This window comes from Pagrus pagrus (assembly GCF_965226575.1).
Source record: "Pagrus pagrus genome assembly, chromosome: 20".
Taxonomy (NCBI): Eukaryota; Metazoa; Chordata; class Actinopteri; order Spariformes; family Sparidae; genus Pagrus; species Pagrus pagrus.
In genome coordinates, this window is record NC_140207.1 from 12,443,669 (window position 1) to 12,471,449 (window position 27,781).

The 27,781-nt window shown below is 41.6% G+C and overlaps 3 protein-coding genes across 6 annotated transcripts; 2 read left to right on the plus strand and 1 right to left on the minus strand.

The window, feature by feature from the left end:
- Positions 1–1,600: 1,600 nt before the first annotated feature.
- rrs1 (ribosome biogenesis regulator 1 homolog) lies at positions 1,601–3,556 on the plus strand. The gene has a single exon (XM_084340826.1). It carries the CDS (start codon positions 1,639–1,641, stop codon positions 2,692–2,694), a length of 1,056 nt encoding a protein of 351 aa, XP_084196952.1. The 5' UTR covers positions 1,601–1,638; the 3' UTR covers positions 2,695–3,556.
- Positions 3,557–7,013: 3,457 nt separating this feature from the next.
- LOC311249296 (uncharacterized protein) lies at positions 7,014–11,424 on the plus strand. Its single transcript, XM_084340222.1, has 5 exons — positions 7,014–7,148; positions 7,418–7,449; positions 7,981–8,148; positions 9,363–9,448; positions 10,122–11,424. Exons 1-5 carry the CDS (start codon positions 7,082–7,084, stop codon positions 10,381–10,383), a joined length of 615 nt encoding a protein of 204 aa, XP_084196348.1. The 5' UTR covers positions 7,014–7,081; the 3' UTR covers positions 10,384–11,424.
- A 3,345-nt stretch (positions 11,425–14,769) lies between these two features.
- Positions 14,770–27,258, minus strand: mybl1 (v-myb avian myeloblastosis viral oncogene homolog-like 1). 4 transcript variants are annotated; one of them, XM_084340710.1, is made up of 16 exons: positions 26,833–27,258; positions 23,894–23,993; positions 23,626–23,697; positions 23,280–23,372; positions 22,326–22,546; positions 22,032–22,233; positions 21,865–21,939; positions 21,482–21,592; positions 20,448–20,687; positions 19,967–20,341; positions 19,716–19,855; positions 19,489–19,603; positions 19,224–19,340; positions 18,999–19,103; positions 18,630–18,818; positions 14,770–18,378 (listed from the first exon to the last, which is right to left on the minus strand). In XM_084340710.1, exons 1-16 carry the CDS (start codon positions 26,853–26,855, stop codon positions 18,253–18,255), a joined length of 2,304 nt encoding a protein of 767 aa, XP_084196836.1. In that variant the 5' UTR covers positions 26,856–27,258; the 3' UTR covers positions 14,770–18,252. The 4 variants fall into 4 exon arrangements, with proteins under 4 accessions (XP_084196836.1, XP_084196835.1, XP_084196838.1 ...); XM_084340709.1 differs by having other exon boundaries at positions 19,967–20,359; XM_084340712.1 differs by lacking the exon at positions 21,482–21,592.
- Between the last annotated feature and the right edge of the window lie 523 nt (positions 27,259–27,781).

The window sequence follows — 27,781 nt, forward strand, 5'->3', positions numbered from 1 at the left end:
TACTGGAGCCCAAAATAATAACACCATCGTCTTTGAGCAACCAGCCAGTCAATTGTGAGAGGACCCCCACCCCACCCCACCTCCTCCTCCTCCTCCTCCTCCTCCCTCTCCATCTCCTCCAAATCAGTGGAGACAAGGACAAAAATAGAGTTATTAGAGTCCTGGATCTAAACACATACCGAGTATGTACAGAGAAAGAGGGATATTAATATTTCAGTGGATTTAATCTCTCATGAAAACACTTACAGTAATCCTATTATGAAGTTTATTACAACTTCATAACTTTAAAATGAGGCGCAGCCATTAAAAGAGTCCTAATGCAGAAGCTTAGAGATGAAAAACACCAAAGAAGACCTTGATATATTCAGCTCAGTTGCTTAAATAATGTCTATTCTGAGTTTTATTGCCAGTGTTTTGTTATTTATTTCTTGTTTTGTTTTTTGTCTGTGTTATGATATGTGACTGCTCCAGAATTTGATTCATTTTATTGCATTAGTTCTACTTTGTTTCAATTTTTTCACTTCACGTCTTACGATGTCATCCTGCTACGTGTTGCCAAATCATAAAACCAATAAACAATTTTTCAAAAAAAGAATGAGTATTCAGGTAAAAGCCTGCCTGATTCTAGACAAAAGGAACACACTGCGAATTCATAAATCTTTATTTTGTTCTTGTTTGAAACATGAGCATTAGTTATTCTATTTATTTCTTATTCACTTATTCTAAAAATGTTTATATTAGCAGTTCATATCTCATTGTTATTTAGGTTTTAAGTCTGCACAGCCAACTCCATCAGCATGCCTCGCAGTTATTGTCTTTCCCTTATTTAATTTTTCATATTGGCTGTACCTTCTTAAGCTGCAAAATGCTTATGAAGCAAAAACAAAATAAAGAAAACAACATATACACCAACTGATGAGCACCAATATGTGTACGTATGTGTATATTTATGGGAATTTTGTTTTGTTTTTTCAAATGTGGAAATAAAAATGAAAGGCCACTTCTCACCAAACTGTCCACCAAGCAGCTACCTCGGAGCTTCCGGTTGTGTCACATGATCATTGGCAAGTCAACTGCTGTTTCCAAGGTCGAGAATTAACTTTCAACATTATCATGAAAGAGAAATCCTGAAAGAGCTTTCAAAGTTTGGAAATTTGAACGAGCAAACTCCATCTACTGATGAAGATGAGCTCATACAATCAGAAGCTGCAGGACACCAAGTCAATGACATTAGATTAGTTTTTCATGCAAAACAAGAAAAGGAATAAGCCACATATAATATCATGTCATATATATATATATATATATATATATATATATATATATATTATTATTATTATTATTATTATTATTATTATTATTATTATTATATTATATTATATTATATTATACATTTATTATTTTATTTATTTATTTATTTATTTATTTATTTATACAGATGCAACGTCAGTTTGTTGGTTAAATGTTGGTTAATACACAAAATCCCAGAAGACACAAACAGCAAATATGAAAAGGAACAATGCCGCCATCTTGTGGCTGGAGGCGGGACTTCTTCGTGCTAACTGTGACCCGGAAGTAGTGTTGCTGTGTTTTTCTCTTTGGCACGTGTGGAGCAGGCGTCCAACAGCACTGTCCAACATGGCGGCGTGCAGTGTGGAAGCGCTGCTCGCTAAAGCTGAGCAAGAAGAGGCCGAAAAGCTGAAAAGCATCTCCGTCCAGAAGGAGCTGGACCTGGAGTTTGACATCGGCAACCTGCTAGCTTGTGACAAAAACCGCATCGAGGTGCGGGAGTTCAGAGAGCAGAAGAAAGAAGACTTCCTGCGGTCGTTAGCTCGTGACAACACGCAGCTGCTCATCAACGAGATCTGGAAACAGCCCACGGAGAGAGTCCAGGAGGCGATAGTGGTCAAACTACCCGACCCGGCGACCCCGCTGCCCAGAGAGAAGCCACCCCCGAAGCCCAAACCTCCCACAAAATGGGAGCAGTTCGCCAAGCTGAAGGGCATACAGAAGAAGAAGAAGACCAACTTGGTTTGGGATGAAACCGCGAAGGAGTGGAAGAGGCGCTGGGGCTACAAGAGGGCCAAGGATGACACCAAAGAGTGGCTGATCGAGGTGCCGGTGACCGCGGACCCGAATGAGGACCAGTTCGCCAAACGCGTCAAAGCCAAGAAGGAGAGAGTGGCTAAAAACGAGTACAACAGGCTGAAGAACATCGCCAGGGCGCAGAAGGGCAAAGTGCCAGTTATGGGGCTGGCCACCACAACCTCGCAGTCCAAAGACGAGCTGTCCAGAGCCGTGAGTGTGGCCAAGACCTCCACAGCATCCGTGGGCCGGTTCCAGGACCGCCTGCCCAAAGAGAAGGCACCAAAGAACATGGGCAAGAAGAGGAAGTTTGAGCCCCTCATCGGTGACTTTTCTAACGAGAGGCACAGGCAGCTGGAGCTCCTCAAACTCATGGACGGCAAGAAGCCCAAGTTGGACATCACCAAGGCTGTCAACAAGCAGATGAGAGAGGAGGACAGGGAGGAGGCGGCGGCTAAGTACAAGAAGAGGGCAGGGAAGAAGGGACGCAAAGGAGGCAACATGTCAGGAAAGGGCAAAGGGAAGGGTGGGAAGGGGAAAGGAGGTAAGGCAGGAGGAGGAGGAGGAGGAGGAGGAGGGAAGAGGAGAGGCAAACCTGGGAAACACTGAGGACTTCCTGTAACCTGCCACATCTGTCTGTGCCTTGGCATCACAGCGTTGGACTGGACTGATATGATGCAATATGAAATGACTGATGAGCTGTGTCATGTCCAGGGTTTCTGTGGCTCTTTCACTGTACGTTTAAACTGTTACCAAATCTTTAAAATGTCTGTCCCAGCATCACGGAGGCTAACTGATCAATATGTTTATTATTAATGGAAAATATCTAAACTGCTGCCAGAATTAAAAAACAGATAATTGTGATTCCTTTCCTCTTTGAATTCAGAATTTATTAGGTCAGCGATGATCGATGATCGATGATTGATTGATATATCGATAAGTTCAGCTTCTTCAGTGTGAATATTTCCTGGTTTAACTGGAAATCTATCAAGACATTTGAGGATATCATCTTGGGACTGATTGACATTTTTCACCATTTTCTGATATTTTCTAGAGAAGAAACTAATCAAATAATTGCAAAAATAATCAACGGATCAGTTGACAATGATAGTAATTATAGTAGCAGCCCTTAAAACAATGTGCAACGTTCAAAAACTAAGAATTTTTGTATACCGAAGATAAAGATTTCCTTCTAAAAATGTTATTTAAGATGCAAATAATGACATTATTTTGGTCATGTGTACATTCACTGTTATCAAAAACACAGTACGTCAGTGTGATAAAGTGTAAAATAGCAAATCACAGTTCACACCAGTGTTACAGACGCTCAGAATGACAAAATATGATTCAGTAAAAAGGCTTTTTCATAGGTCTGTATGTCAAGTAAGAAGGATGAACTGTGCTAATATTGGGTGGCTGTATTCTAGGTCACATGGTAAAAAATAAAAATGATATTGTGATTATACCGACAGATTTGATTGCAATGTGATTCATGATTAGTGCAAATGATTGTTTTTGCATCATAATTTTCATTTTCAGTAAAAAAAATATATATATATTTAAATCCTGATGACGTGACGTTTGTTTGGAGAAGAAGAGCAACTAAAGACGACTCTTATCGTCGTACATGACATTTTATATGGTTATATCAACATACATAATTATATAGTACATTTACTGACAAAATAAATTAGTCGAAATGTTTACTAAATTGAAATTAAACTAAAGGCCTGGAAAATCAAGGTACTTCAGTACTTCATCACATTGATGCTAAAATCACATACAAATCCAATATATCTATAAACATGATATTTAAGGGATATATATTTATATATATATATCATAAATGGCAAATCTCTTATGGTTTAGACATTTATATATATTTACTATTAAAGGTCTTTATTTCTGTTAATCAGGTTGCTTCAATTAAACTCCATCTGCTACAGTTTAGACAAACTCAGTCCAGTGAAAGCACCTCATTAAAAGATTAAGTATTAATATTAATGGCTTCATGATGGTTGATGTAGTTAATACAGTCTAATATTTCCAAAATATCACCTTCATCTCGTGCATTTTTAATGGCTGCCCTGCCTTTTCTTAACTTAAACACTTGTCTTAAACCCTTGAACATTGAGGTGCTCGGTGCTTGTGTGTTTTCGTCTTCCTAAACGTCAGTCCTGTTTTCTAAGCTGCTTAGCTGTGGTTTTTGGTTATGTAAAGGCTTTTCTCTGGCCTTGGTGTCTAGACTGGAGGCGTCACACTGAATTCGGAGCTGCATGAAGAGTTACAGATGACTGAAAAGTTAAAAAATTGCACCTTTGAAACATTTTTGACAAAAGCAAAATACAGAAAAAGCTGTTTTTCTATCATTAATGAGCATGCCGGTGCCACCTGTTTTTAAAGAGACTCCTCTTAGGGCCAGAGAGGATTCAGTCCAATCAAGTGTTTTGCAGGACTAATGAGGCCACAGATAATGAGGTTAAGTCTCATCCATTTACAGTTGTTTACTCTTTGAGACAAGCACATTTCTCCTAGTTCAGTTTACAAAGCTTATCCATAGCTTTCCTGATAGGATTTTAACCATATTTCCTCTTGATGTGGATTTCAATGAATTGATAAAATAAAATTCTCATATTTTTTTAGGTAAATTTATGAGTAAGTTAGATGTTTGTGATTTATTTTGTGATAATCCTGTAATCAAATCTCAAGGAACACCTGAAAATTGAGTATATTCTATGTGATATCACGTGATTTTGTGTGTCATGTCAACGCATTTTAAGCTTTTGGGACGTGAGGTGATGAATGAATAAAGAAATACTGGTGGGACTGTTTGGCTGCAGTGTCTCAGGCTGTCAGTGACCACAATTGATTTAGTGCTGGTTTGGAATTTGATCTGAAGATATGATCAACAGATGTGGTATCACCCTGGCTGTGTAATGATCTTCCTGGAGGAAAAGGCAAGATAGGCCTAAATTTAAGGGGGACAAAAGGCCTGTCACTATAAACTGGTATTTAGTTGAAGACTAAATAATATTTAATGGATGATTTAGCCTTTATTTCCCGACGGCAGTGTTTAATTTTAGATTGAAATCGCCTAATTGATGTTCCAAAAATAAATAAATAAAGATGCTTCTGTAGAAAATGTTTACATGCTTTAATGTTTAAAAAGCACATTCGTTATCTCATCCTGTCCATTGCTGCAGCGCCCCTATTCAGAATTCACTGTCTCTTTAAGGCCCCCCCTCCCGAAAAACCCAGTCTGCTCTGATTGGTCAGTTCTCACAGGTCTGAGCCAGCGCCAGCCGGCATTTTTCTGCATCAGGTCAGCCAGTGTCTTTGCCAACGTGGCAAAGCTGAGGGAGGTGACTGTATCATGACATAATAATAATAAACAAACCCCACACAGACAGGAGGAGACTTCAAAGGCTGCCTGTCTGTGCGAGTGTGGGTTCCTCAGGTTCCTCTCCAGTAGGCCTCGATCTTTTTTGGTGACGATGTCCTTCCAGAACTTCATGAAGTTCTCCTGAAGAGCAAGTTAAGGTGGCAAGTCCGGGGCGCCTTTAGAGAGATTCTTATTTACCTCAGTGTTCAAAGTACCTGACTCAACTAAGAGGTTTCCTCACAGGAGTCACAAACCAGAAGACATCAGAGCATTGAACCCTGTGAACTAAACACACAGCTTGATTACTGACCTGGCTTCGGCGGCAGCATCCAGGGACATCTTGTAGACAGCAGTAAGGAAGCACCAGGTGTAGCTCTCACCGGATCTAAAGATTGATTGCGTCCGTTCCCAGTCTCTCAGCCAGCATGTGAAGCTGCTGAGCCCTCACTGCAGGACTCAGGTGGCTGTGGAAGGAAAAAGACAAAATCCAACAACTTTGTTTAATTTCATTTAATTAGAATGATTCAGCTATCTGGCTCCACCAACTCCCGAGGGAAATATCTAGCTCTTCAGCTGCCAAATCCTTCAGTATGTTCACCAGCTAAGTTGCTAACTTTGTCTGTCTGCTGTTTGTTGCTGTGCAGTTAGAGTACAGTGGGTTTATCTGGGCTTTTAAAATGCCAATGACAGCGGTGAGAGTGAACCAAAACAGTAAAGTTAAGGGCTGTAACACCAAAACAGCAAGCTGAAAGACACTAAAACGTTGTGTAGAGATGATAGGAAAGTGCAGAGTTGGGTGATAATTATCTGTGGATTTGTCACTATTAGCAATTACGTTAACTGGTTCCTGGTTCAGGAAACAAAGGAAGAAGACCACACATGAGGCTTTATTTATTAAAGTATCTTTTTACATAAACAAAACAATTATATGGGAAATCAGAAAATTCTGCTATGAGGGTGTGTGCATTGGTGAGTGAAGAAAACAAAGCAAACCAAAGGATTTGAGAGAGAGGGACTAAGCAGGCTGGCTTTAGAGGTTTCCCACACCACAAGCCCAGGAGACGCTCCTCTCAGAGTAGCTACACAGGAGGGGTCGTCACAGAGACCTCTGTCACCCATCTGTTGAGCAGTCCGCCACCCCGTCCCAAGCCCATTCATCTTTGTCTCTGCTCACCCAGGCCACAGGAAAATGGGACACAGTCAATAACCCTAAATCAATCAAGCCCTCTTGGCGAGGCAAAATTATGAATTCTCATCCACATCCACAGATGGTCAAAGAACAATAGGCACCGGCATGAAAATGAGGTGGTCAAGCATGATCTCTGCCTTTTATTCCACTGTCAGACTAAAACATATTGAAAACAGACCTGTCTGGTTGAATATAATCTTAAAAATGAATGAAAACTCAATAATAAGTTTCACAATCACAATATTTCATTTTCCCCTTTAGTATGCTGGACATGCTTGTGTGTGTTGCACTCTAGGAAGAACGTGTTGTAGCTCGTGTCCAGCTCCAGTCAGTGCTGCAGTGGATTAGTCAGCTGCATTTATTTAAAGGTAGTGCAGAGAGAGTGCAGGAGCCTCGGCTCAGTGTGCAAGTGTCAGATCTTCAAGATGCAGCGCATCTACATGCACAGCAATGAACACTTTGAAGTCTTCACCACTGTCCTTGCTCCACAAGGTGAGTGGGATTATATCTGCAGTGAAGTGTGGCGTAGCATGACATTATTTACGTTGCCGGTGGGAGCGAGATGGCATATCAATGTCAGATGATTAATAGATAATTTGTTTTTCTCTCCCTGTGGGCTCTCAATTTAATGAAGGTTGCTGTTGTAGACATGGTTGTGTGCAAGCATTTATGTGAAGACATTCTGATGCATCTTTGCAGGTATGATAAATGTTGAAAATAACATTTTTTGCTGATTCATTTCCACTCTTAATGGTTAACAGGGAGGTATCGGTACAGAGCAGAAGCTGAAAAGGCAAGTTAAACATTCTCATTCATTTAAATATCCATCTTAATAAAAATGCATCAAAGGTTGACGGCTGTTGATCTCATATTGTGATGGTCTTGAACTGCAGAATCATGCAAAACAGATCATTAATGTTTTCTAAGTTTTACATGTGCAGGAGCTTGATTGACAAGTTTGACATTGACGTTATGTGAGGTCAGCTGTTATGATGTTATGTCAGTCAATTTCCCTGCGGCTCCATTATGTGTTTCATTCATCTAATTCCTCTGACAAACGTGGACTATATTTAGGAGGAACAGATAATGAAGAGTACACCCAGATTTAGGGTTTCTATTCCACTGCACAGCAGTTAATCTCTGAGTGTGGACGCATAATCCTCTGACCCATTGACTGCAGAGAACATATAGACGGTGACTTCAGCTTTTATTAGTGCAGCAAAAAACAGAAACAACAAACTGTATCTTTCTTAAACTCTGTGTAAATTTGATCTTGCAGTTTGAAATAAAAACAACAGGCTGTAACTCTCCCTCTGTCCATTAGATGGTAGTGGTGCACAGCTACAGGCCCCACTGGCCAGATGAGCTGGAGCTGTGTGCAGGTGACGTCATCCTGGTGCTGTCCAAACATGAGGAGGAGAGGTGGTTTGGGCGGCTGCAGGACGGCCAGCGGGGCTACTTCCCCGCCTCCTGTGTGATGGAGCTGAGCCAGGTTGGTTGGCTGCCTGAATGAGCTCAGCAATGCAGCATTACCGGACTGTGTTGTTGCTGCTGCTTAATATCAGGAGGCAGATTGCACTTTCTATTCTTTTATATCCTGCTCCTCTGCAGCAGGGTTAGGTTTCAAAGGTCATGCAAACACAGTTTCTTAATCAGCTTCTGGCTATAAGCAATCTTAATAAATTATTTTTTTAAAGATGTGCTTCACCAGTTCTGCACATGAGATTGAGTTTACTGGTCGCAAGGAGTACTACTCAGCTTGTGAAAACATTTTAGTTGATTCTGTGTTGCTCAAGGAGCCTTATCTTTTCAAAGACCAACAAAAAACATGGTGACATCACTCTGACATGATCAAGGTCATCTTAGCTTCAGTCTCGAGTTTGAAAGTGGCTAACTGAAAGCCTGCATAACAAAGTGGAGTTGTGGTAAAAGAAATAAGTCGAAATTTAGGAGGTCTAATGACAGACCTGATGGGGTTGCATTGTGGGAAATGTAGTATCCAGTGTTTTTAGAGCTTGACCACAGCTAGAGACTAGAAGTCAGACATATCTCATCCAAAGCTTTTTCAATTTTGACTATTGTTTCTTTAATCTTTCTCTTATGAGTCTCCGGACTAGAACATGTATAGTGCGTATAAATGCCTAAAGAAATACTTAAGATGTGTACTTAAGGCCTTTAACAGGAAGACAACTATGACTTCCTTTATTCATGTCCAATTTAAAAGCATTCTGGCAATGTTTGTCTGTCATAAGTGTGTTTTTCTTGCATGAATAGACTTGATAAAATAGAGTTCATTTTATTTTACAAGTGTCCTACAAGACTTTATTAATTTTTGAATAAACAAATATGAACGATATACTTATATATCAATATACAAACATACACAAGATGGAATAATTAGATGAGATAAAGTAGAATAATATAAAAGTTTCTACTGGCTACTATAACAACAAATATAACTAAAAGTGAACTAAATAACTTGCCATAACTAAATGTTCAATCCTTCAATCTAACAGTACAAATAAACTCACATGTCTGTACTGCCACCGTCTAAATAAAGACATCAGAACAGCTAAATAAAGCCAGAAGAGTTTGAGCTGTCTACTCTGATCTAGCATGATACCAGAGGAAGTGTGCAGTTTATTTCAGGACATCTGTCGGACGGTTTTTAACTCAAATGTTTTGATCGCTTTATCCCATTCTCAGGTGAATCTTCCTCCGAGAGCCTTACGAAGGAGTGTATCTCTGAGGAACTATGCCTGTGACAACGATTCCGGTATACGCAGCAGAAAGTAAGTATAATATTCAAGCAGTGGCCACAACAACAAACACACATGTCCCCCTCAGCGAGCGCATGCATACACATCGTTCACACACCCAGCACCCAGCAGCTGTTCAATCACCGAACCCCCAACACATCCCCCATCCCCAAATCCCATCCCACCGCTCTCCGCCCAGCACCCCTGAACAGGTGGCCCCTCTGTCCCTCATTAGTTGACAAAGCACACTGATTACTAACCCCCCTAAACACACACATACATGCAGGCGCGCACACACACATACACTAGTCAATCCCCTCTCACTGCACTGCATCTGATTAAGGCCGAAAAGGAACAGGAGGGAAAGGAAAGACTTTGAAGTTTTCTCGTCTAAAAGGACAAGAAAACGTTTGACAGCTCACTGAAACCTTGTGGGAATATTTACGAAGAGTTGTCAACATTTTCTCAGTGATGCAGCAGATGTTGTTTGATATGGTACTGTATCTCTCTGGTAGTTTATTTGACAGTGGGGGGCATTTATTTTTGACAGCCTGCCACTGAACTTTGCTCACACACTCACATAAACACACACACCACACAGAGCCCTCTGTACAGCGCCGTGCCTGTCTTGTCTGCTAGCGGTGGAATTTGGGTCATGAGGAATAAACAGGGCCTTTGTGTTTGTTATTTCCTCTTTGTCCCCCAGTGGACACATTCTACAGGCGCTCAGGAGGGGGAGCAGAGGAGGTGGAGCAGGAGGAGGAGGTGGGGGAGCCGGGCTGGATGGGGGCCAAGGCGAGAACGAGGGCCCCTTCCCGGCGCGGAGGCCCCAGATCCCTGTGCCTCAGCCCGTGGCCTCCCAACCTCAGACACACAGATCCCCGGGCCTGCTCCACAGGATCTTGTCCAAGTGCCGGAAAAAGAGTGAATGCCAGGGAGCCACCAACGGGGCCTTTGAGGGCGACTAAGAGGCCCTCCTCTTTGTCATGTGTGGCTGAGAGGAGTTCACTTTGGTGGGGCTGCGTTGGGGGAGGAAGCATGAAAAGACGGGTCTTGAATATCCTGATGATGGCAGGTAATAATTGTCATATCGGGTGTTCTTGACCCGGCTGCATTTCAAAAAGCAAGAGGTTGAATGGGGATTGTACAAACTAGACAAAATCAGTGATGTCACAGAAGATGTTTTGCCCATTACCTCTGATGGACTGTGCCTGATGTGACATCACTGATGGGGGCGTGGCCACACATGCAAACATACCTGAATGTTTGAATGTACAGAGAGCTGAGCAGCTGCTGTTTTCTGCCCTGTTTATCCGTATAGTGAGATGAAACGCCAGGCTCATGCTTTGGAAAATATATAAATACAATCACTGCGTTGTATATGTGTAACAAAGGGCAGTAATTATAAGAGTTAATGAGGCAATAAGCGATGCTTTAATTATCATATGTAGCCTTTTTCTACGACCTGCTGCTGTTACAGAAGAGAAATGGGTTGCACTTTATATTAAGGTCCATGTAATAAGTGTTGATAATTTATTGTTGATTATAAGGCATTTATATGCACTTACAAGAAATGTAGCAATTAGTAGACTGCCTAAGAATATTAAAGGTCCAGTGTGTTGAATTTGGGAGGATCTTTTGGCAGAAATGGAAAATAATATTCATAATTATGTTTTGATCAGTGTGTAATCACCTGAAAGTAAGCATCATTGTGTTTTTGTTACCTTAGAATGAGCCTTTTATATCTACAGAGGGCGCGGGTCCTCTCTCACTGAGTCCATTAAGTTACACTGCCATGTACCAAACACTGACACTAGAGGGGGATTCAGTTGGTTTTGATCTACAACCTCACTGCTAGATGCCTCTAAATCCTACACACTGGACCTTTAAAGGATAAGTTCACCCAAAAATTAACATTCAGTTGTTATCTACTCACCCCCATGCCGACTGAAAGTCAGGTGAAGTTTCATAGTCCCAAAGACATTTTTGGAGCTTCACATCAAAACAGCTTTGCAGCATTCTCCTAAACAACTGAAGTAGATGGAGACTAGTTTTAAAACGTAAATAAACAACTTATAAAATATACATAAAATGCCTCCATGCAGCTCGTCTGGCGTAATCCAAGTCTCAGGAAACCCTGAGATCCCAAACAGATTTGAAAAGACGTTATTTACATTTACACTTTTTTAAAGCTGAAGTCTTCATTTTAGATGCTAAGCTAAAAGCGTGCAAACCTCGAGCGCATCATTATTGTAAGTAAGTCTTTTCCAATCAGTTTAAGATCTCTGAGCTTCCAGAGACTTGGATTATGGCGGACGAGCTGTATGGAGCCATTTTAAGTTATTTTTACATTTTAAAACAAGTCCCCATCTACTTCAGTTGTTTAGGAGAATGCTGCAAGGCTGTTTTGCTGTGAACCTTCAGAAATGTTTTGTGGACTTGGAAACTTCACCTGACTTTCCATCAGTATTAGGGTGAGAAGACAATGACTGAATTTTTATTTTCAGATGAACATATTCTTTAATAAAATCCTCATGAGTTTCCTTTAATTGTTTATTTAGATTAATACATACTTTATTATACATTTGTTACCAGTTAACTATGCTTGGTGCAGCTATTTGATTCAAAACGAGTACAATGGCTTACTAAGGTGAATAAATTCTTTATAATGACATATAAGTCTTCATAAGGATTTAATTGGACCTTATCACCTATTTACTAACGCTTATTACAAGGACCTTAATATAAAGCTCTACCGAGAAATGTTATTTTTGTTCCATCATTCCTGTGTCTTAACTTCATCTGCTCATGTGAGTCTGTTTATATGTATATATTTGGCTGCTTAATATGCAATAATTATTATGATTATAAAACCAGTAAACCCTTCCAGGCTAACATGTTTTTATTTCAGTGGAAACATGCCTCAGTGTATTACCTCATACTTCAGCTCCTGTTCATTTTCCTTTGAACACTGCTGGGCCTCCCTCCTATTTAACAGTGCTGGAGGAAAAAAACAACTCTCTCAAGCGAAAGGAAGTGTGATTGAGGACTGCTGAAAGCCTCGCCAAAGGAGCGGGGATTGTGCCGGTTGCCCCAGCAACCCTAAAGCAGCTCTCAGATGTCGCATGTAGTCTTCTTCTTCTTCTTCTGTGGTGCCTCCCAGCATGTTTCCGTAGCAGGGTCTCTATAGGGTGGGCTGTAGATTACCTCCTTCCAGAGGACACAAAAAAACCAAACCTAATCCTAACCTTGGCCTTGACCTCCGTGGGGAAACACACTCCTCCTCCTCCCCCACCGTTTGATATTCACTGTTGTATAATCCTTTGTAATAAAGGCTGTAGGAGGCAGTCACTCTGGGGCCAGTGTTTGGGCGGCATGTCTTGCACTGGAAGGGTGTAAATGTTACAAAGAGAGACGGCTCCAGTGGTCCTCCGCGCGAACTCTGATTCATGGGGTGAATATCTGAGTGGGCCAGTTACTGTTATGGCTTATCTTGAGCTCGGGACTCTCTCTTTTAAAGACTTTTAGCACATTTGCATTCAAATTTTGACCTTTAGATTTTGACCCAAGATTACAACGACTAAATATGACAGGATATAAAATCAGTATATCAGAGTATAGAAGGAGACATTTCACTTATGTGAACAACAAGTGGTTGTAATTAATAATTCAAATTCAGACAAGGTCACACAGTGTGCAGATATAATTTACTTTCATTCTTAAATCCAAGTAAATCATCCACTAGGTTTTGCTTCAAACATGGCAGTCAAATGAGAGCCTGAGTTACCTCACACGGCGCTGACACACGCAAGTGGAAACAGTGACCTATATAGGGCGGAAAGGCCAGGGTCCAATTTTAACACACACTCACACACACACACACAAACACACACAAACCCAGGCCTGTGGACTCTCCCGCCTAAAAGTGCCCTATCCTTGCTGTGTTGTGCTGGGTGTCTTTGGGGGGATGGGGGGGTGGAGAGGAGAGGGGAAGGAGGGGTAACAGGGTGCCTGCCAGATGACTGCTCTGTCAGCCCAATAATGGGCTGCCATCTGCTGTCTAGCATACACAAAGGCAAACTGTGTGTGTGTGTGTGTACGAGGGAGTTTGTGCGCTTGCTTTTGGGTGTGTGCTCAGAGGAAGAGGGCAGGGTAGATTTGGTCGGACGCCTGCAGGCTCTGTTTCATGTCTTCTGTGTACAAGGTGGACAGAAAAAAGAGCACACACACACACACACACACACACACACACACACACACACACACACACACACACACACACACACACACACACACACACACTCACACATCACACTGAGTGTATTTATAGCAAACTAAATGACTGAAGATGTAGAGCTTACCAGATCTGCTCCGGATAATAAAAATGGGTTGGGCGCATCATTTTATTCAAATAAAAAGATGGAAAAGTTAACTCACTTTTAATAAATCTCACAGCAACACCTCTGTACATCTATAAAGTGGATTCTATAGACAACAGGTATGTGTCTACATGTCGGTAAGTCACTATAATCTAAGAGATGCCTCCCTTTAATACATGCATGAAGCATAAGGTGGAGGAGCTGCTGCCAATAACCAATTAAGAAGCAAAAGGTCCCTGACATCTTTCAACTCTTAGTGCGGGTCAAACAGGAACAAAAGACCCTCTTGTACAGGATCGAGAGCGAAGGGAGGACAGGTTGATTAAGTGGACATGGCGTGCATGTGGCGCCCGTGTGTTTACGTGTGCATTGTTTATGTGCGTGTGCACTGCTGCTCCTTCAGCATAAGGCAAGTTGTCACGTTCTTTTGCCTCCCTCCGTTTTGGGGGGCAATTGAGTGAATGGGCCTGTAAAACCAACAGCCCCAAGGACAAAAGAGCCCGGGGGCATTAAGTCATGGGTGAGTGGGCCCCTTTAGGGCCAGCAGCTGACCCTGTGGAGAGGCCTCTTGTTCTGGTGGAGGGGGCTCGTGTCCCTGGACCCCAGGCCAAGTTGACAGCATCCCAACATATACATACACGCATGACATGGGGGGGGGTTCAGCTTAAACCACTCTATCAGATGTAAACTCTCAACCCTTTACAATTCACCTGCATGGCTGTCAACTCCACCTGAAGAGAAGTGACAATAACATTAAAGATGGAGGATTTGGATTTCCATTCCCCCCCCCCCAAAAAAAAGCTTTTCAATGAGCCATTTTTTGGCAGGAGCTCAAGAGGTTGCCATGCCTGCTGTGAGCATGTCAGAAAAACTAAAGCATCACCAGAAATCTTTATTATGCGGGAAACACCATGTAACCTACACTAATTTGCACAGGAGCACTTGGCAGAGAGAGGAAGAATGCAGACACAGATGTCATGCAACATGATGCATTTATTTTTGCAAATTAAGTACACGGTTAAACAGACAGTTGGCAGGATTTCTATGGTACCTTGGTTATGATTTCAACTGAAAATGCTACAAAATATAGAGTGTTACATCTGTGAATCACCTCGTCGATTAAAGCAAAATCCAGCATCTTGTGTATTGCTCATGCATAACTACAGTAGTATATAACAGCTGCTGCTACTATCCTGTATATGTACTGAATTCCCTCAAAAAACCTATGATGTTACATGGCCAAATGTTGTTAACGCACAAACATATCAACAGGTGGAATGTACAAACAGAAGTCAAGCCAACAAACAGAACATATAACACAATTATATACAGATTAGACGCATCTCAACCACCAGATTTAAATACAAATGTGGATGTTAGGCTACTTTCTGTTTTAGAGTTGTGCACTCGTGATCTTTCCACTTGATCTCCCTGACAAGATTCCCTTCTTATTCTCACTCAATTGCCTAATGCAGGATAATCCAGATTATAACTAATACTGGATCCACTAATGCCGATAATACGAGGAAGACCATTTATAGCTGTAGTGTTACTTCACCAGATTATAAAAAGTTTGGTGCGTGGATGGTTAAAAATGACATGAATCAGCCTGTTAACACAGAAGCACAGTGCAGTACATTTCTTCAAAATCACACCCAGATTTGCGTAACATTTTTAGCATAACTTGTGGTGGCAAATAATGAGTGAGCAGGTAGGAGTTAAGGGTCTTGCTCAGAGGCATTTCAGCAGGATACAAGGTTTCTCAGACACTGGCTGCTGCAGGGATTAAAATCGGATGTTGTTGAAATAGGATGGTCTGTAATAGTCGTGTTTATGCACGGAGTCATCTGTCTAAAAAAAAATGTGAATGTGAGGCTTTAATGTAGTTACATTTCTGCAGCAGAACAGGAGAAAGAACATGTTGAAATCAAGCAGCGAGATCTTAATGTCAGCATTCATTACAACACGGGGAGACAATTGTAACACACACACACACACATACACACACAAAAAATAAAAAGGACAAGAGCTACATCATCAGAATGAACAAACATTTCAAATTAAATGATGAGTAAAAAAGTGCAATTTGTCTATGATTAGAGGTCGGAGATGGCGTCCTGCTACCTATAAAGAAAAACGTCCTATCTATATGTTACAAGGTCACAGATACAACTACACAATGATTATTTGCTAGATCTTGCCTGATAAGAAATTAACATTAAATTAGTGGCAGTGCATGTTCTTCTAACTTGGAGTAATGGAACTGAATGGTAGCCCGATCCTGACTTTTGAAAGAGAAAAGACAATAAAAATTCTTCAATAATTTCTATTAAATGTTTTTTTTTTTAAAGAAATAAATAAATTAGTAGACATTAAATAAATAAAACCTACAGCCTTCACATAAAAAGTAAATCCTTCTCGACCAAATGCTTGTTGCAGAACACTGATGATATGAAAACTGGTCGGCATCAACCAAAGCAATGGTGACCATTCACTCTATCACAGATACCCCTTATCCATCAAACTAGTTCTGGTTCTTGAACCGGTTCTATTAAGGACTGTTGGAACCATGGTGTGATGTAGCGAACCAGCCTGTGTTTTTGCTGGCTTTGAGCTTTTTGTACCTGTGTTAAAGGTGCAATATGTAACAAGTGCCCCCCTGTCAAATTCATTTTCCAAACAAATAATAGGCAGCATATCACCAGAGTAACCGCTCACGGCTGCTTCCTGTAGCTGCCAATAGCTGGTTAGCTCAGTTAGGGAGTGTTAGCTGGGACAGGGGTGACCGAGCGGGGAGGGCTGGCAGAGAGCAGCGCCAGAATGGGCAAAGAAACGGTGGGTACAAGCGGGGATAGGAGAGGCTTGAAGTGGGAGGTCGGGTATCAGTCAGCACCCACCTCAGGAGGCCTGAGCTATTCTCTACAGGACAGGCCAGGGCTAGCTGGTTAGCATGCTAACTTCAGTAGATCTCTCTGCAACACAGTACAAAGGCGTCTTCGACATAATGTCGACATTTCTTCAAATTCTGTTGATGATTTTAGTTTGTTTTTTGAATTTTTGAATGTTTTAAATAAATGTTTTACATATTGCACCTTTAAAGATAATTGTTCTGTCTTTTGTCCAAAAGATAAGCCTGGACTTAGTAGTAATGATAAGAAGATGTAGAATACTATTACGTGCAAGATGGATATGCTGTTTCCAACCTGTAGGGTGTGACATGCCCACTGATGTCGTCACTGGTCGCACTTTAGGTCAAGGAAAACCTGCTAGTTTTTGGTTCCAGCTAACTTTTCAATTTCCCAACCAATTTATTTTTTGGTCAAAATGCTCCAAACGCTTCAAAATTAGGTGCACTGAACCAGAACAGAACCTGCTCCATGTTGGTGGAAAAGGGGTAAGAGAGAGTTGATTTAGAGCAAGTGAGGGTTTTTAGGCTGTTTTGTCAGCAAAGTTAAACTTCTGAAAAACTCACGGTGTCCGATTTTATATTAATATCTAAGCTTTAGAGCTGTCAGATAATAAATAAAACAAACAGAAATAAACATTAAGGTACCCTTCCATTTTTGAGGTTCTTACACATGTACATTGCAATGAAATACATTCAACCGATGTCTCGAAAGACACTATGGCCTTGGAAAGGAATCGTGTTGTTAAAAAAATAAGAAAAAAAGATACCATCACAAGTGCTATCCAGTTTGCCCTTAAAAACACTTTGCTCCTTTCTCAGCAGCAAAATCAACTCAGTAGTGCAATACTGACAGCTTCTTATTTCCATCCTCAAAAACTTCACATCACCGTGGAGAGCGCTCAGCAACGTAACACTGCTGTCACACAAAAGACACGAAAATGCATTTTTTCCCCCACAATGTTCAAAGGAATTGTTAAAATTATATTCTGAACTGTACGTGTATTTGCTAAAAACCCATGGTGTGATTTTTAAAAATACATGGGTGACACTAAAGCATGTACGCGGTTTTATCTGATAACAGCAATGGGGCAGTTTAGAAAAACAAGCTGGAGGGGATACACAATGAGTAGCGTTACTTTATAAAATGTCTTTCATGTCATTTAAACAATATATTAACAATATAAAACTCAGAAGCAGCCACTGCTAGTAATAAACACTATTCCTACACCCTACTGTATGTGCAGGATGTTTCAACATTACTGACTAGTGCAGAAAAAAGTTCTAGCGTATCATATCTGTACAAGACCATTTATGTTGCCAGGTTGTGTGTATTTGAGGAGAAAGGAGAAAACTACTTGGGCAGTGATCTAGAGTTGTGTTGAAAACAATACCAGCAGCCGTGTTTTTTTTTTGGGCGTCCTTGGCAGTGCATTTCTGCTTCAAAAGAAAAGTTAAATCATTTGTCTTCACTGGATTGTCTCTTACAGGATGCAGTGGAGGTTTCAGCCGGACGGGTGTAGTAGTGTTGCCTGCGCAGCAAGGGGACGGCTTTAAAGCACAAGGGCCCTTGAGGTAGAGCCAGACGATGGGTAAGGGTTCAGGTACTGACGGGCCTGTTCTGTCATGATCAGCTGGTCCTCTGTCTTCCCATAAACCACTGCTTCCCACTCACTCACCTGCAGAGAAGGCAACCAGTGATTACCAATGGTTGCCAAAGTAGCTTACCTTTCATTATGCAAAAAAATGATAATATTTTGTGACTTACTAGACTCACTACTTACTTACTAGACTTACCACTACTCTTTTTCGCCTAATTTTCTTTCAATCAACTAATCAAATAATTGACTAAGTGTTGCAGCTCTAGTGACAAAATCAAAGTCACCTACAGGTCACCTGATCACTGGTTTTAGTTAAATATATTACGTACCTGTACAGAGGTGTGTTTTGGTGCTTTGTGGGAGGCAAGAAGTTTCTTCATCCTGGGGCTGGTGAAGCGATGAGGATGAACGGGGACTAATGAGGACTCCTCTCGGCCAGCGGTCAAAGAACGGCTACACTCCTGCTCAGGGTTTGGGGTGATCAGTGAAGAGTTTGTCAGTAGGCTTTCATCTGGAACCTGCGATGCAAGCAAATAAATGGAGTATCTGCATTAACAACAAAAGAAATGATGATCCTCAAAGTAGCATTGTAAGTTATGAGCCGTACTCTTGTTCATTTAAGCGGTAGTTACCGAGTAAGTTTTCTCATCTAGCTTAAGGATTTAAACCACTGATTTTAAATTAGCATCGTGACTCACTTGTGCATTGTTGAGCTGCTCTTGGAAGAGTTGGACGTTAAGGCAGTCTTTCTCCCACGGGTCCAACACAAGAGACTTGCGCACCTTTCTAGCTGGGCCATCAATCTGAAATCAAAGGACAAAGATACAAATAATAGTAAATTATCTAGTTCTCTAGCTGTATAGATTTGCTTAAGTTCAGTAGTATGTTTCAGTAATGGGAGAGAGTGTGTGTGCTACGCATACGTTATGCTTCCATGCTCTGTAGTCCGGCTGGATGTCTGCTCTATTAAAGAAGTCTGCTCCAGTCTCCTGCTTCAGAACCTCACGAATGTCTTCCTCTAGAAAAGCCAATGGCTGTGGCTGAAAAACACAAACACACACATAAATACAGCCACAAGGTCATGGAGTCATATACTGTACAAAATAAGGAAAAGTTCTCATAAATAAAGTTGAATAAAAGAGTGAAAATACACAACTTAAATGCACATTGCCACATTTGGCCTCTCACCTCCATCTTCAATGGTCCATGCATTTTCTCCTGAGCAGCCAAAGCATTTTTGAAGGGAGTCGGTGTCCTCGGCGTCGGGATCATGACAGTTTTACGGAATTTGGGGGTCCGTGAGCTAGAAAGTTGACAGAAAATATTATAAACCTTGTACTCCCCTCCTAACAATCTGATTAAATTAAGATTAAAGACTCTTGTGGAACTTTTGCTGCTTTTATATATTTATTTACCCATCATTCTCTTTCTGGTGCTTCGGTGTGGTCTCTTTTTGGAGCGGCGTGTTGAGGAGACACCTCTGGCCACACACAGGAGTAGAGGTGAGGGCAGGGTTATCCAGGTTCAGATGCTCTGCCCCTGATATGTTGGAGAACTGGGGAATAAGGCAAAGCACATGAATTCATGACAAATCAAATCTATGAGGAATTAGTCAAGCTGAGGTGAGGATGAGGGTGTGTAAAGAAGAAAAACAGATTTCATTTACTCGTGACGGCGTGAATGGCAGTGACTTTGTGGGCGTCTTCTTGGGAGAATTTGAGATATTTTCCAAGAAGGAGGAGCAGGTCCTGTCGCACAAAGGAGACGGTTCTCCTCGATCTCTTCTCCTCCTTCTCCCAGTGGAGGCTTGGGAGGGTTTTGATGAGTTGATAGGAGTCAGGGAGGTGACCCCGCCCAGACCAAATGGAGCACAGTTCTTATCACGACCAGAGACGGCAGTCGGGGTGTTGACTGTGTAGCCCATTGAACTGTCAATTGTCCGCTCTTGCAGGAGGGTGGCGTAGCCCGCCTGGTTGTGCCTGGGCGGTGTGGCTGCCTCTGACAAGTCGAAACTGGCCATTTCGCTCCATGCAACAGGGTCCTGCAGAGCAAAACACATCTACAGTAGATCATTAATACATTCATGACTTGTAGTCAACAAAATCAGACTGAGATTTGTTTTCTGTTGTGCTCTTTTTGCTACTTACTGAGTCAATGAGCTCCATGGTCTCTGCAAACTCCGGTATGGTCTGCAGGGTAGAGAGCACAGTGCTGGCCTCTGCAGCCAGGAACTTGCTGGGGGAGACAGGAAGCTGTGGTGGAGGCCCCTGGGGGATCTCAGGGCCCCTCCAGGACCTTGTCTCCGCCTGTTCCTCCAGGCTGCTGCTACTTGTGGTCAACGCATCATCTGACACACTGTCAGACCAGGCTGAGTACTGCTCCTGGCTCTGAGGGGGCAGGATGAGAAGGATTAGATCACTGGCGCCAGCAGCAGATCTGATTTAATGGTGTGAGATTGGTTTATGAGTAAAATTATAAAATTATTTCTAAATTTGCACCAGTCTAAAAATTATCTCTGACTGGGAAAATGTAGAAAACACTGACCAATCTTTCACCATTAAAATATTCAATATGAGGGATGACACATCACATGAATGGAGTGAATCAAATGTGAAAGGGAGGGTCAGAACAGGACCAGGAGACAGAGAGGGGGGGGGTGCTTGGTTCAAACTGCTGGCTGAGCGTGGGCATGGGGGTGAGGACCGGAAGGGATGAAGGAGCGGGCTCATGTTTGGAACGATGATAATGGGGGGAGAAGGGCAGCTACCAAGCGCAGCTTCAGGCCAGTTTGAATGAGTAGCGAGATGGGGAAGGTGGTTACTATAGCAACACTACAGCAATTCAGGCTACAGACACACATACATGTGCGCCATTCTCGTTTTCACACGTATACACTGCAAAAAGTCATTTAGTATAAAGTCTTAAAATCTTTTCCTTAAAGAAAGGAAAAATCTAGTGAGGAGATGGCTTTTAAGAATTTTCTTTTAACAAGTGACTCAAGAAAATTCACAATATCCTCTCTTTATCTCATTTTGATTTGATTTTAAGACTCAATGTTGACTTAATAATACATTTAATACTACAATTGACTGTTTCAAAACTTTTTACAGTGTACGTAAGCTACAAACACACGCAAGCTATGCTGACTATATGCAAACACACATTCGGAGTGTGTTCTTACACGTGGACCTCTGCACTGCACTTGTCGTTGGACTTCACTCTCTGCTGACATAAGCAGAAGCTCAAGCTCCTTAATTCTTTGCTCTCTGTCGGGATCATCCAGGCAGGATGGCTGAAATAAACAAACGTCAGGGAGGAGAGTTCGGGAAGGACAGGAAGGAAAGGAAGAAGTTAAGAAAAGCAGACAAAAAACAGATTTACACATAAAATATTTACCCCGTTTGATCTGTTATCGAATGTTAGGTGAAAATAACAGGACATTCAAGTGTTTTGATTTGAAGTCCAGAGTTAGCAATCACAAGAATAACTAAAGAAAGTTCAGAAAATAAAGAATGTGATAAGGTTTTCCCCCACAAGCATGCAAAGAAATACACAAAGACTCACTGATATGAAGCCTGAATTTTCAGGAAGACTGTCCATCAAGTGTCCACTGTGAGGATCATAAGGATACCCCCCCATCTAAAATACAGAGAATGATATTTCAGTAAAAATAGACAGAGAACAGAGCTAAAAATAAAGAATATTGTGTAGAGTTCAGAAGGGAAGTGGACCTGGTTCTGGCCAGCTATAGGCAGGGGACTGCCCTCACAGTGCTGCGGCTCTGTTGGAGTTGGAGGACATGGTCTGTGGTGGCGTCTTTTCACTCCAGCGTGAGAAGAAGTGAAACTCTTGCAGCCATCTTGCAGGTACCCCTCATGCTCCACCTTCCTCCTCATGGTAGAGTTCCAGTGGTTCTTGATGGAGTTGTCCGTCCTGTTGGGGAGAAGATCAGTTTAACGATTATCCGTTTCGTGACTCAAACTGCAAATGGAGATATATGCAATGAGTGCACGGGATTGTATTACCGTCCAGGAAGAAGCTTGGAGATCTCTGCCCAGCGGTTGCCAAGCCGTTTGTGGGCCTCGTAGATGATTCTGTCCTCTTCCTGTGTCCATGAAGACTTCTTGACCTCTGGATTGAGGTGGTTGTGCCACCGTTCGCGGCACTGCTTTCCAATCCTCCCTTGGAGGTGCTTAGCGATCACGGACCAACGCTTGGGGCCATACTTGTGTACCAGGTCTATAACCTGCACAAACATTTACTTTTAGTACACAGTTTTCTAAAAAGAATATTATATAATATTATATCTCTGTTGTCTTTTATTTTATGGATGGAGAAGGGCCCTAACTGGATTAATTTAAACTTGTAGAAAAGAGAGAAATCACATCTTTCAACTTTTTATTCATAGCCAACAGCAGCGCCAGTGTTTAGAAAGCTTTGACTGTAACAGCAGCAGAGCTTGTTAGCCTGTTTCCGTCAAGGCTGAAAAATGCTGTGAGGTCATCGTTGGCAGCCGATGCTGTTATTGATAGGTCTGTGTTTCTGTTGTGATGCCAAGATGTTGGAGGAATGAGACGCAATTCTTGACATTCCTGAAGAATCGTGATCCATTTAAGGAACGCATTGTTCAGCTTACAGCTGAGGAAGATATTAGAGCGTTACTCTACTGTACAAAGAAGGACTGGGCTCTGAACTAGTGACTTGGAAAGTTTTATGAGGGATGACGTAGTGGAGGATTAACTTTGCAAAAAAAGGAAAAAAAGAAGCTGAGGCTAAGAAAGTTTTGGCGGGAAATGAGCTTACACGTGTGCACAGCCTTGTTAGTCTAAAGGTAAAAGATACATTGCATATTGTGGCATTTGTGTTCTTTCACTGAGGCTAAGCTGCTCTCCACACAGCGTCCTTCTGCCTCCCCTATCATTTACCTATTTTATCCTCCCTCCTTCTATCGAGGACAGGAAACTCCCAGCTCAGCTTACCTTTTGATCCTCCTCTTTTGTCCAGGGGCCTTTCACCAGCTCTGGGTTGAGCACCTTCTGCCAGCGATGCTGACACTGGCCATCTGTCCTCCCCTGTGATAGAGGCACACAAAGCAAAACACCTTATTACACCACACGACTATCTCGCAGTTACACCTTCTCCTGACGGCTGTTACTATATCTGCCAAAATCCTATTGAGAATGACGTTAATTAATCTAAATGGTTTCAATGGTTATTAACCGTTTGAATGGAAAGAGATGGAGTAGTATAGCATAAAGAAGTCAGATACAACTCCCAACTCTAACTATTGTTACTCAGTGCAGACACAATGAATTACAAACTTACTGGAAAAAAGTTAGCTATTAATTTCCAGGAGTCAGTTCCATGCTGCTCTACCAGTTTTTTCAGCTTTTCATCCTGAGAAGGGAAGGAGAAAAAGAGACAGAGAGTGAAAACACTATCGATGAGAAACTGAAACAATGAGTTAACAATGAAACAGCAGTGATCATTATTAATGCTCTCCTAAGATGTGAGTGGCAGACACTTAAACACATTCTTATTTACAACAAGATGAAATAAGTCCAGACCTCACTTGTGCCTCTGATAAACGTACCTCATCTCGGGACCACTTTACTTTGCACAGGGTCTTTTTGTCTTTGCTCTTCTCTTTACTCTCTGGGTCTGTGGAGTGCAGCTCTTCGTCCTCATCATTGCTATAGACAATGCACAGGGAGGTAAATGTGGACAGGGAGCAAAAGAAGAGCAGATTTTTATCGATCGAGCCAAACTACAGCTCAACACATTCTTCATAAGGTCACTGACAAAGCTGACCGGGATTAGTACCTTAGATTTTATCAGCACTTAATGTATTTCAAATACTTAGTAAAGCTGCATCCGGATTAGTCATAAAAATATATGCAAATGCAAACATGCAAAGCTCTATACTTGTAAAGGATATCCTGCCATTTCTCAAGCAGTCAAGGTTAAGCCATGAGAAGCTTAATTATTACACAGGCTCAGCTTTCAGTAGATTTTTCAAATTATTTTGTCAATTTAACTACAGTAAGTCAAGTTGTTCCTTTCTGCTGTGAATGCACAAAACGTGTAGGTAAAGATGTGAAAAGATCACTGTGACCACTGAGTTATCAATTAAAATCACTGGTTGTGGACCAGAACTACTTTTCCCATGTCAAAAGACAAAGCAAGCAAGACAGGGAAATAAACAGAAAAATGGATGGTCCTTGCAAGACGCTTTCAATCAGTCTATATTGCAGCACTGAAATTAACAATCAGGGAATAGGTAAACAAAAAATTGCATACATAAATTATGTATAACATATATAATAAGGGATTGAATAAAAATGGGTTAGTCATTCTGGTGTATCATTATGAGATATAATAACAACATAAGAGTACAAAAGAACTTTCACTTCAGTTATTTAGAGGGCCACCAGTTTTTGACAAACCTTGTCAGATTAAAAAGGACAGAAAGAAACAACTTGTACTCATATTGCATACAAGAACACAAAATTCCTCTCCACTGAAACAAGAAGTTGGCAGGCAGCACTGTACTTCTGTGTTCCCATAAAACTTGCTGCTTGCCGGGCAACACTTTCTTTGTGGCAGTGGAGAGGATTGTAATAAATCCGTTCTGAAGAGCTGCTACTACACAGCACGATCACACGTGAACACACAGCTTTCGTCGGGTCTTGTATCAGACTGTATGAAAGGTCTTCTTCTGTGTGGAAACTTGAACATGGCAATTGAATTTTCGTGTGGCCTGATTCCCTCACCAGGGCAAAGAGAAGTGGGGAAGAGAGTGTGGACCTATGGCTGAAGAGGAAGGAGGGGAGTAAGGGGGGCTAGAGGAGAGAGGCAATCCAACATCAACAGGCTCTTTCACCTACAGAGGTGTGTGTGTGTCATTGAGATGGAGGAGGCGTTGTGCTGGGGTGTGGTCAGTCAGGGGGAATGGCAAAGCGCTAACGGTCCAGTTGTTCAAAAAGTTTCAAAAACAGGCAAACTTACATAACCTCATCCCTTTTTGTTTGACACATTATTAACCCGTTTATTACTTTTGGAACAGTAAGAACATTATATTAAAATGTGCTTGAAAGGTTGTAAAAGGAATAACTGTAGTATCAGCTGTGAGTCTCAATAGCAGTAAAATAAACTGACACCAATGTACCAAACATTCCTTGTCAGAGTTTGCTGTATTAGTAATATTTAGTCGGTCATAAACAGTTAATGTAATATTGTAAAATACAGCTCAAACCATCAGCTGATCTAGCTGTGATAGAAAAGAGACACCCATCTCTCTCCAGATGTGAACACCAGTATGTGGTGGGGATAAGACACTAAAAGTTAATTCAAGCTTGATGCACGAATCTCTTACTCTGCTGTTACCAGTCACTCTCATTGTTTGATCTGTTGAGTTTTGTTTTTCAATGAAATGTTGACTGAAATATCAGGAAAAAATTTGAAAAACTAAACAACAATTTGCCATAGCCCAATGTCACATCTTCAAATAGCTTGTTATGTCCACCCAAAAACCCACCCAGAGATTTATTTCACTTTGAGATTGAAAATCTCATATTTGGTGAGCTGGAGCCAGCAAATGTTATTCAAGTTTGTTTGATAAATGGATAAAAACAACAAATCAGTTTATTGTTTCACCCCCCTGAGAAAGCATTAAATTAGACAACACTTAGTTGCAACTGAATGTTCATACCTTGGTCACTATAATTTAACAGGCCATTATGACTTATCACAAACCTACGCAGCTGTTGGTTTTCTCAGGTACCTTCAGAGGGAAGAAGGGTTTTGGAAACTCTTAGGGACTTTTTTCCATTTAGTCATATTGGACACTGTTCCAAGATGAGTAATGATAACAATTTTAAGGTAAAAGCACAGATAACATTTTATCTGATGTAGCTCATCTGTGTTTTGTTCTTGTTGTTTTATTCAGAGAAAACAGAATCGACCATATACATTTACTGCAGCTCATCTATCTGGCTTGTCACTTTCTTTCTAGTAACGTGCCTCCAAGTTTGCTGCTGGTGACAATGGGCGTCGCGCCTCTCACGCACAGCAACAACATCATGCAGTCTATTCTGTATTGTTCCAACAATATTTAGAAAAACAGTCTAAAGCAGTCTTGAAAAACATGTTTCTGGATTTACAAGCTCTAATTTTCAACTTGAAGTGTCGTGCATATTTTACTCTATCCCTACTTACTGTCAGACTGCTGGGAGAGATACGTTATGAACCATTAATCATCATGTACCAGTTATTGATCCTCTTGGTTAAGTAAGATTACCAGTCATACATCTCATACGTGGACCTGGTTCCAGTATGAGTGTGTAGGCGCACGTGTAGTGTACATATGCTGTCAAAAACGAAACTTAACGCATCGTATATGCCCACATTGTATTACCAGGACGCTGATACCAAACCCAGCCTATCTTATTTGTATTAATAAAGGTGCAAAGAAGCAAACAGATAGCACACTGGATAATGAAACAGCACTGTATTATTATTGCTGGCACCCACCTGCGTGGTTTCACGTTGTCCATGACAGTCGGTGGGATGATTGAACCTTTTTCAAAGACGAACCTGTGTTTGGCAGCTTTATAAAATCCCACATTAAACGATGTTTATCCATAGAAATCGCTGTCAGTCATCGCTCGGTTCCTCTGGGACGAAGCAGCATCTAGCTAGCACTATTCGGCTAGCCGGTGAGCTAACTTAATGTACAGTCCATAACATTACGCTCTCTCTGTAAAAGCCTTACTCGTTGTCGATAACATCTTTCTAGAGAAATGCGTCACTTCGTCCTCTTCCGTTACTCGTCTCCAAAAAGGGAATATAGCAGCATAAAAAGCCGATATTAAGCAGAAGAGACCAACACGTTACTCCTGTTACTCGCTGTCCGGGCTGTTTCTATCATAACTCTGTACTTCTGTTTGGCGTTATGATTTTTGTCCAGCCCGCCGATTCTCGCGCCCAGCCCTCTGCGCAGGCGGCCTCGCCCCTGATTGGTCAGAAATGGGGCTGTGGATAGAAGAGTCGGTACTCGAACCTGATTGGGCAAAAATGAGGAGAGGCTCGCGTGCGATTGGTTAAAAGTGGGGGGAGGGTTTAGTTTCATTGGTTTAAAATTTTAGGAAGGCGGGTCTTGTGTTAGACGACTGTACTGTCACCTTTTGCAGCAGAATGGATCTTTTCATTAAGACGGTGATGGCTCAAACTGGGCTGCAGGGACTCTCGGAGGCCCTTGAGGGGGGTTCAGGGGGTTCCCAGCCACACAATCTCACAAGAGGCAAGCGCAATGAATCCTGTCTCCAACACTGAACCCTAACCTATAGTGCTTAGATATTATTTTGTGTTAGTTTTCATAGAAGCAGATCAACATAAACATATATATAAACATAGATTATAGCTTATTATTACCACTTGCTGCACATAAGAGTACATTGTCCTATAATTACACCAATTTATG

Coding starts and splice junctions, on each gene's coding strand:
- rrs1 (XM_084340826.1), top strand. CDS start 1,639: ATGGCGGCGTGCAGTGTGGAAGCGCTGCTCGCTAAAGCTGAGCAAGAA.
- LOC311249296 (XM_084340222.1), top strand. CDS start 7,082: ATGCAGCGCATCTACATGCACAGCAATGAACACTTTGAAGTCTTCACC. Junction 7,450..7,980: donor ACAGAGCAGAAGCTGAAAAG/GCAAGTTAAACA, acceptor TCTGTCCATTAG/ATGGTAGTGGTGCACAGCTA. Junction 8,149..9,362: donor GTGTGATGGAGCTGAGCCAG/GTTGGTTGGCTG, acceptor TCCCATTCTCAG/GTGAATCTTCCTCCGAGAGC.
- mybl1 (XM_084340709.1), bottom strand. CDS start 26,855: ATGGACAACGTGAAACCACGCAG. Junction 19,604..19,715: donor CACCAGAAAGAGAATGATGG/GTAAATAAATAT, acceptor TCAACTTTCTAG/CTCACGGACCCCCAAATTCC. Junction 18,379..18,629: donor CAAAACACACCTCTGTACAG/GTACGTAATATA, acceptor CCTTCTCTGCAG/GTGAGTGAGTGGGAAGCAGT.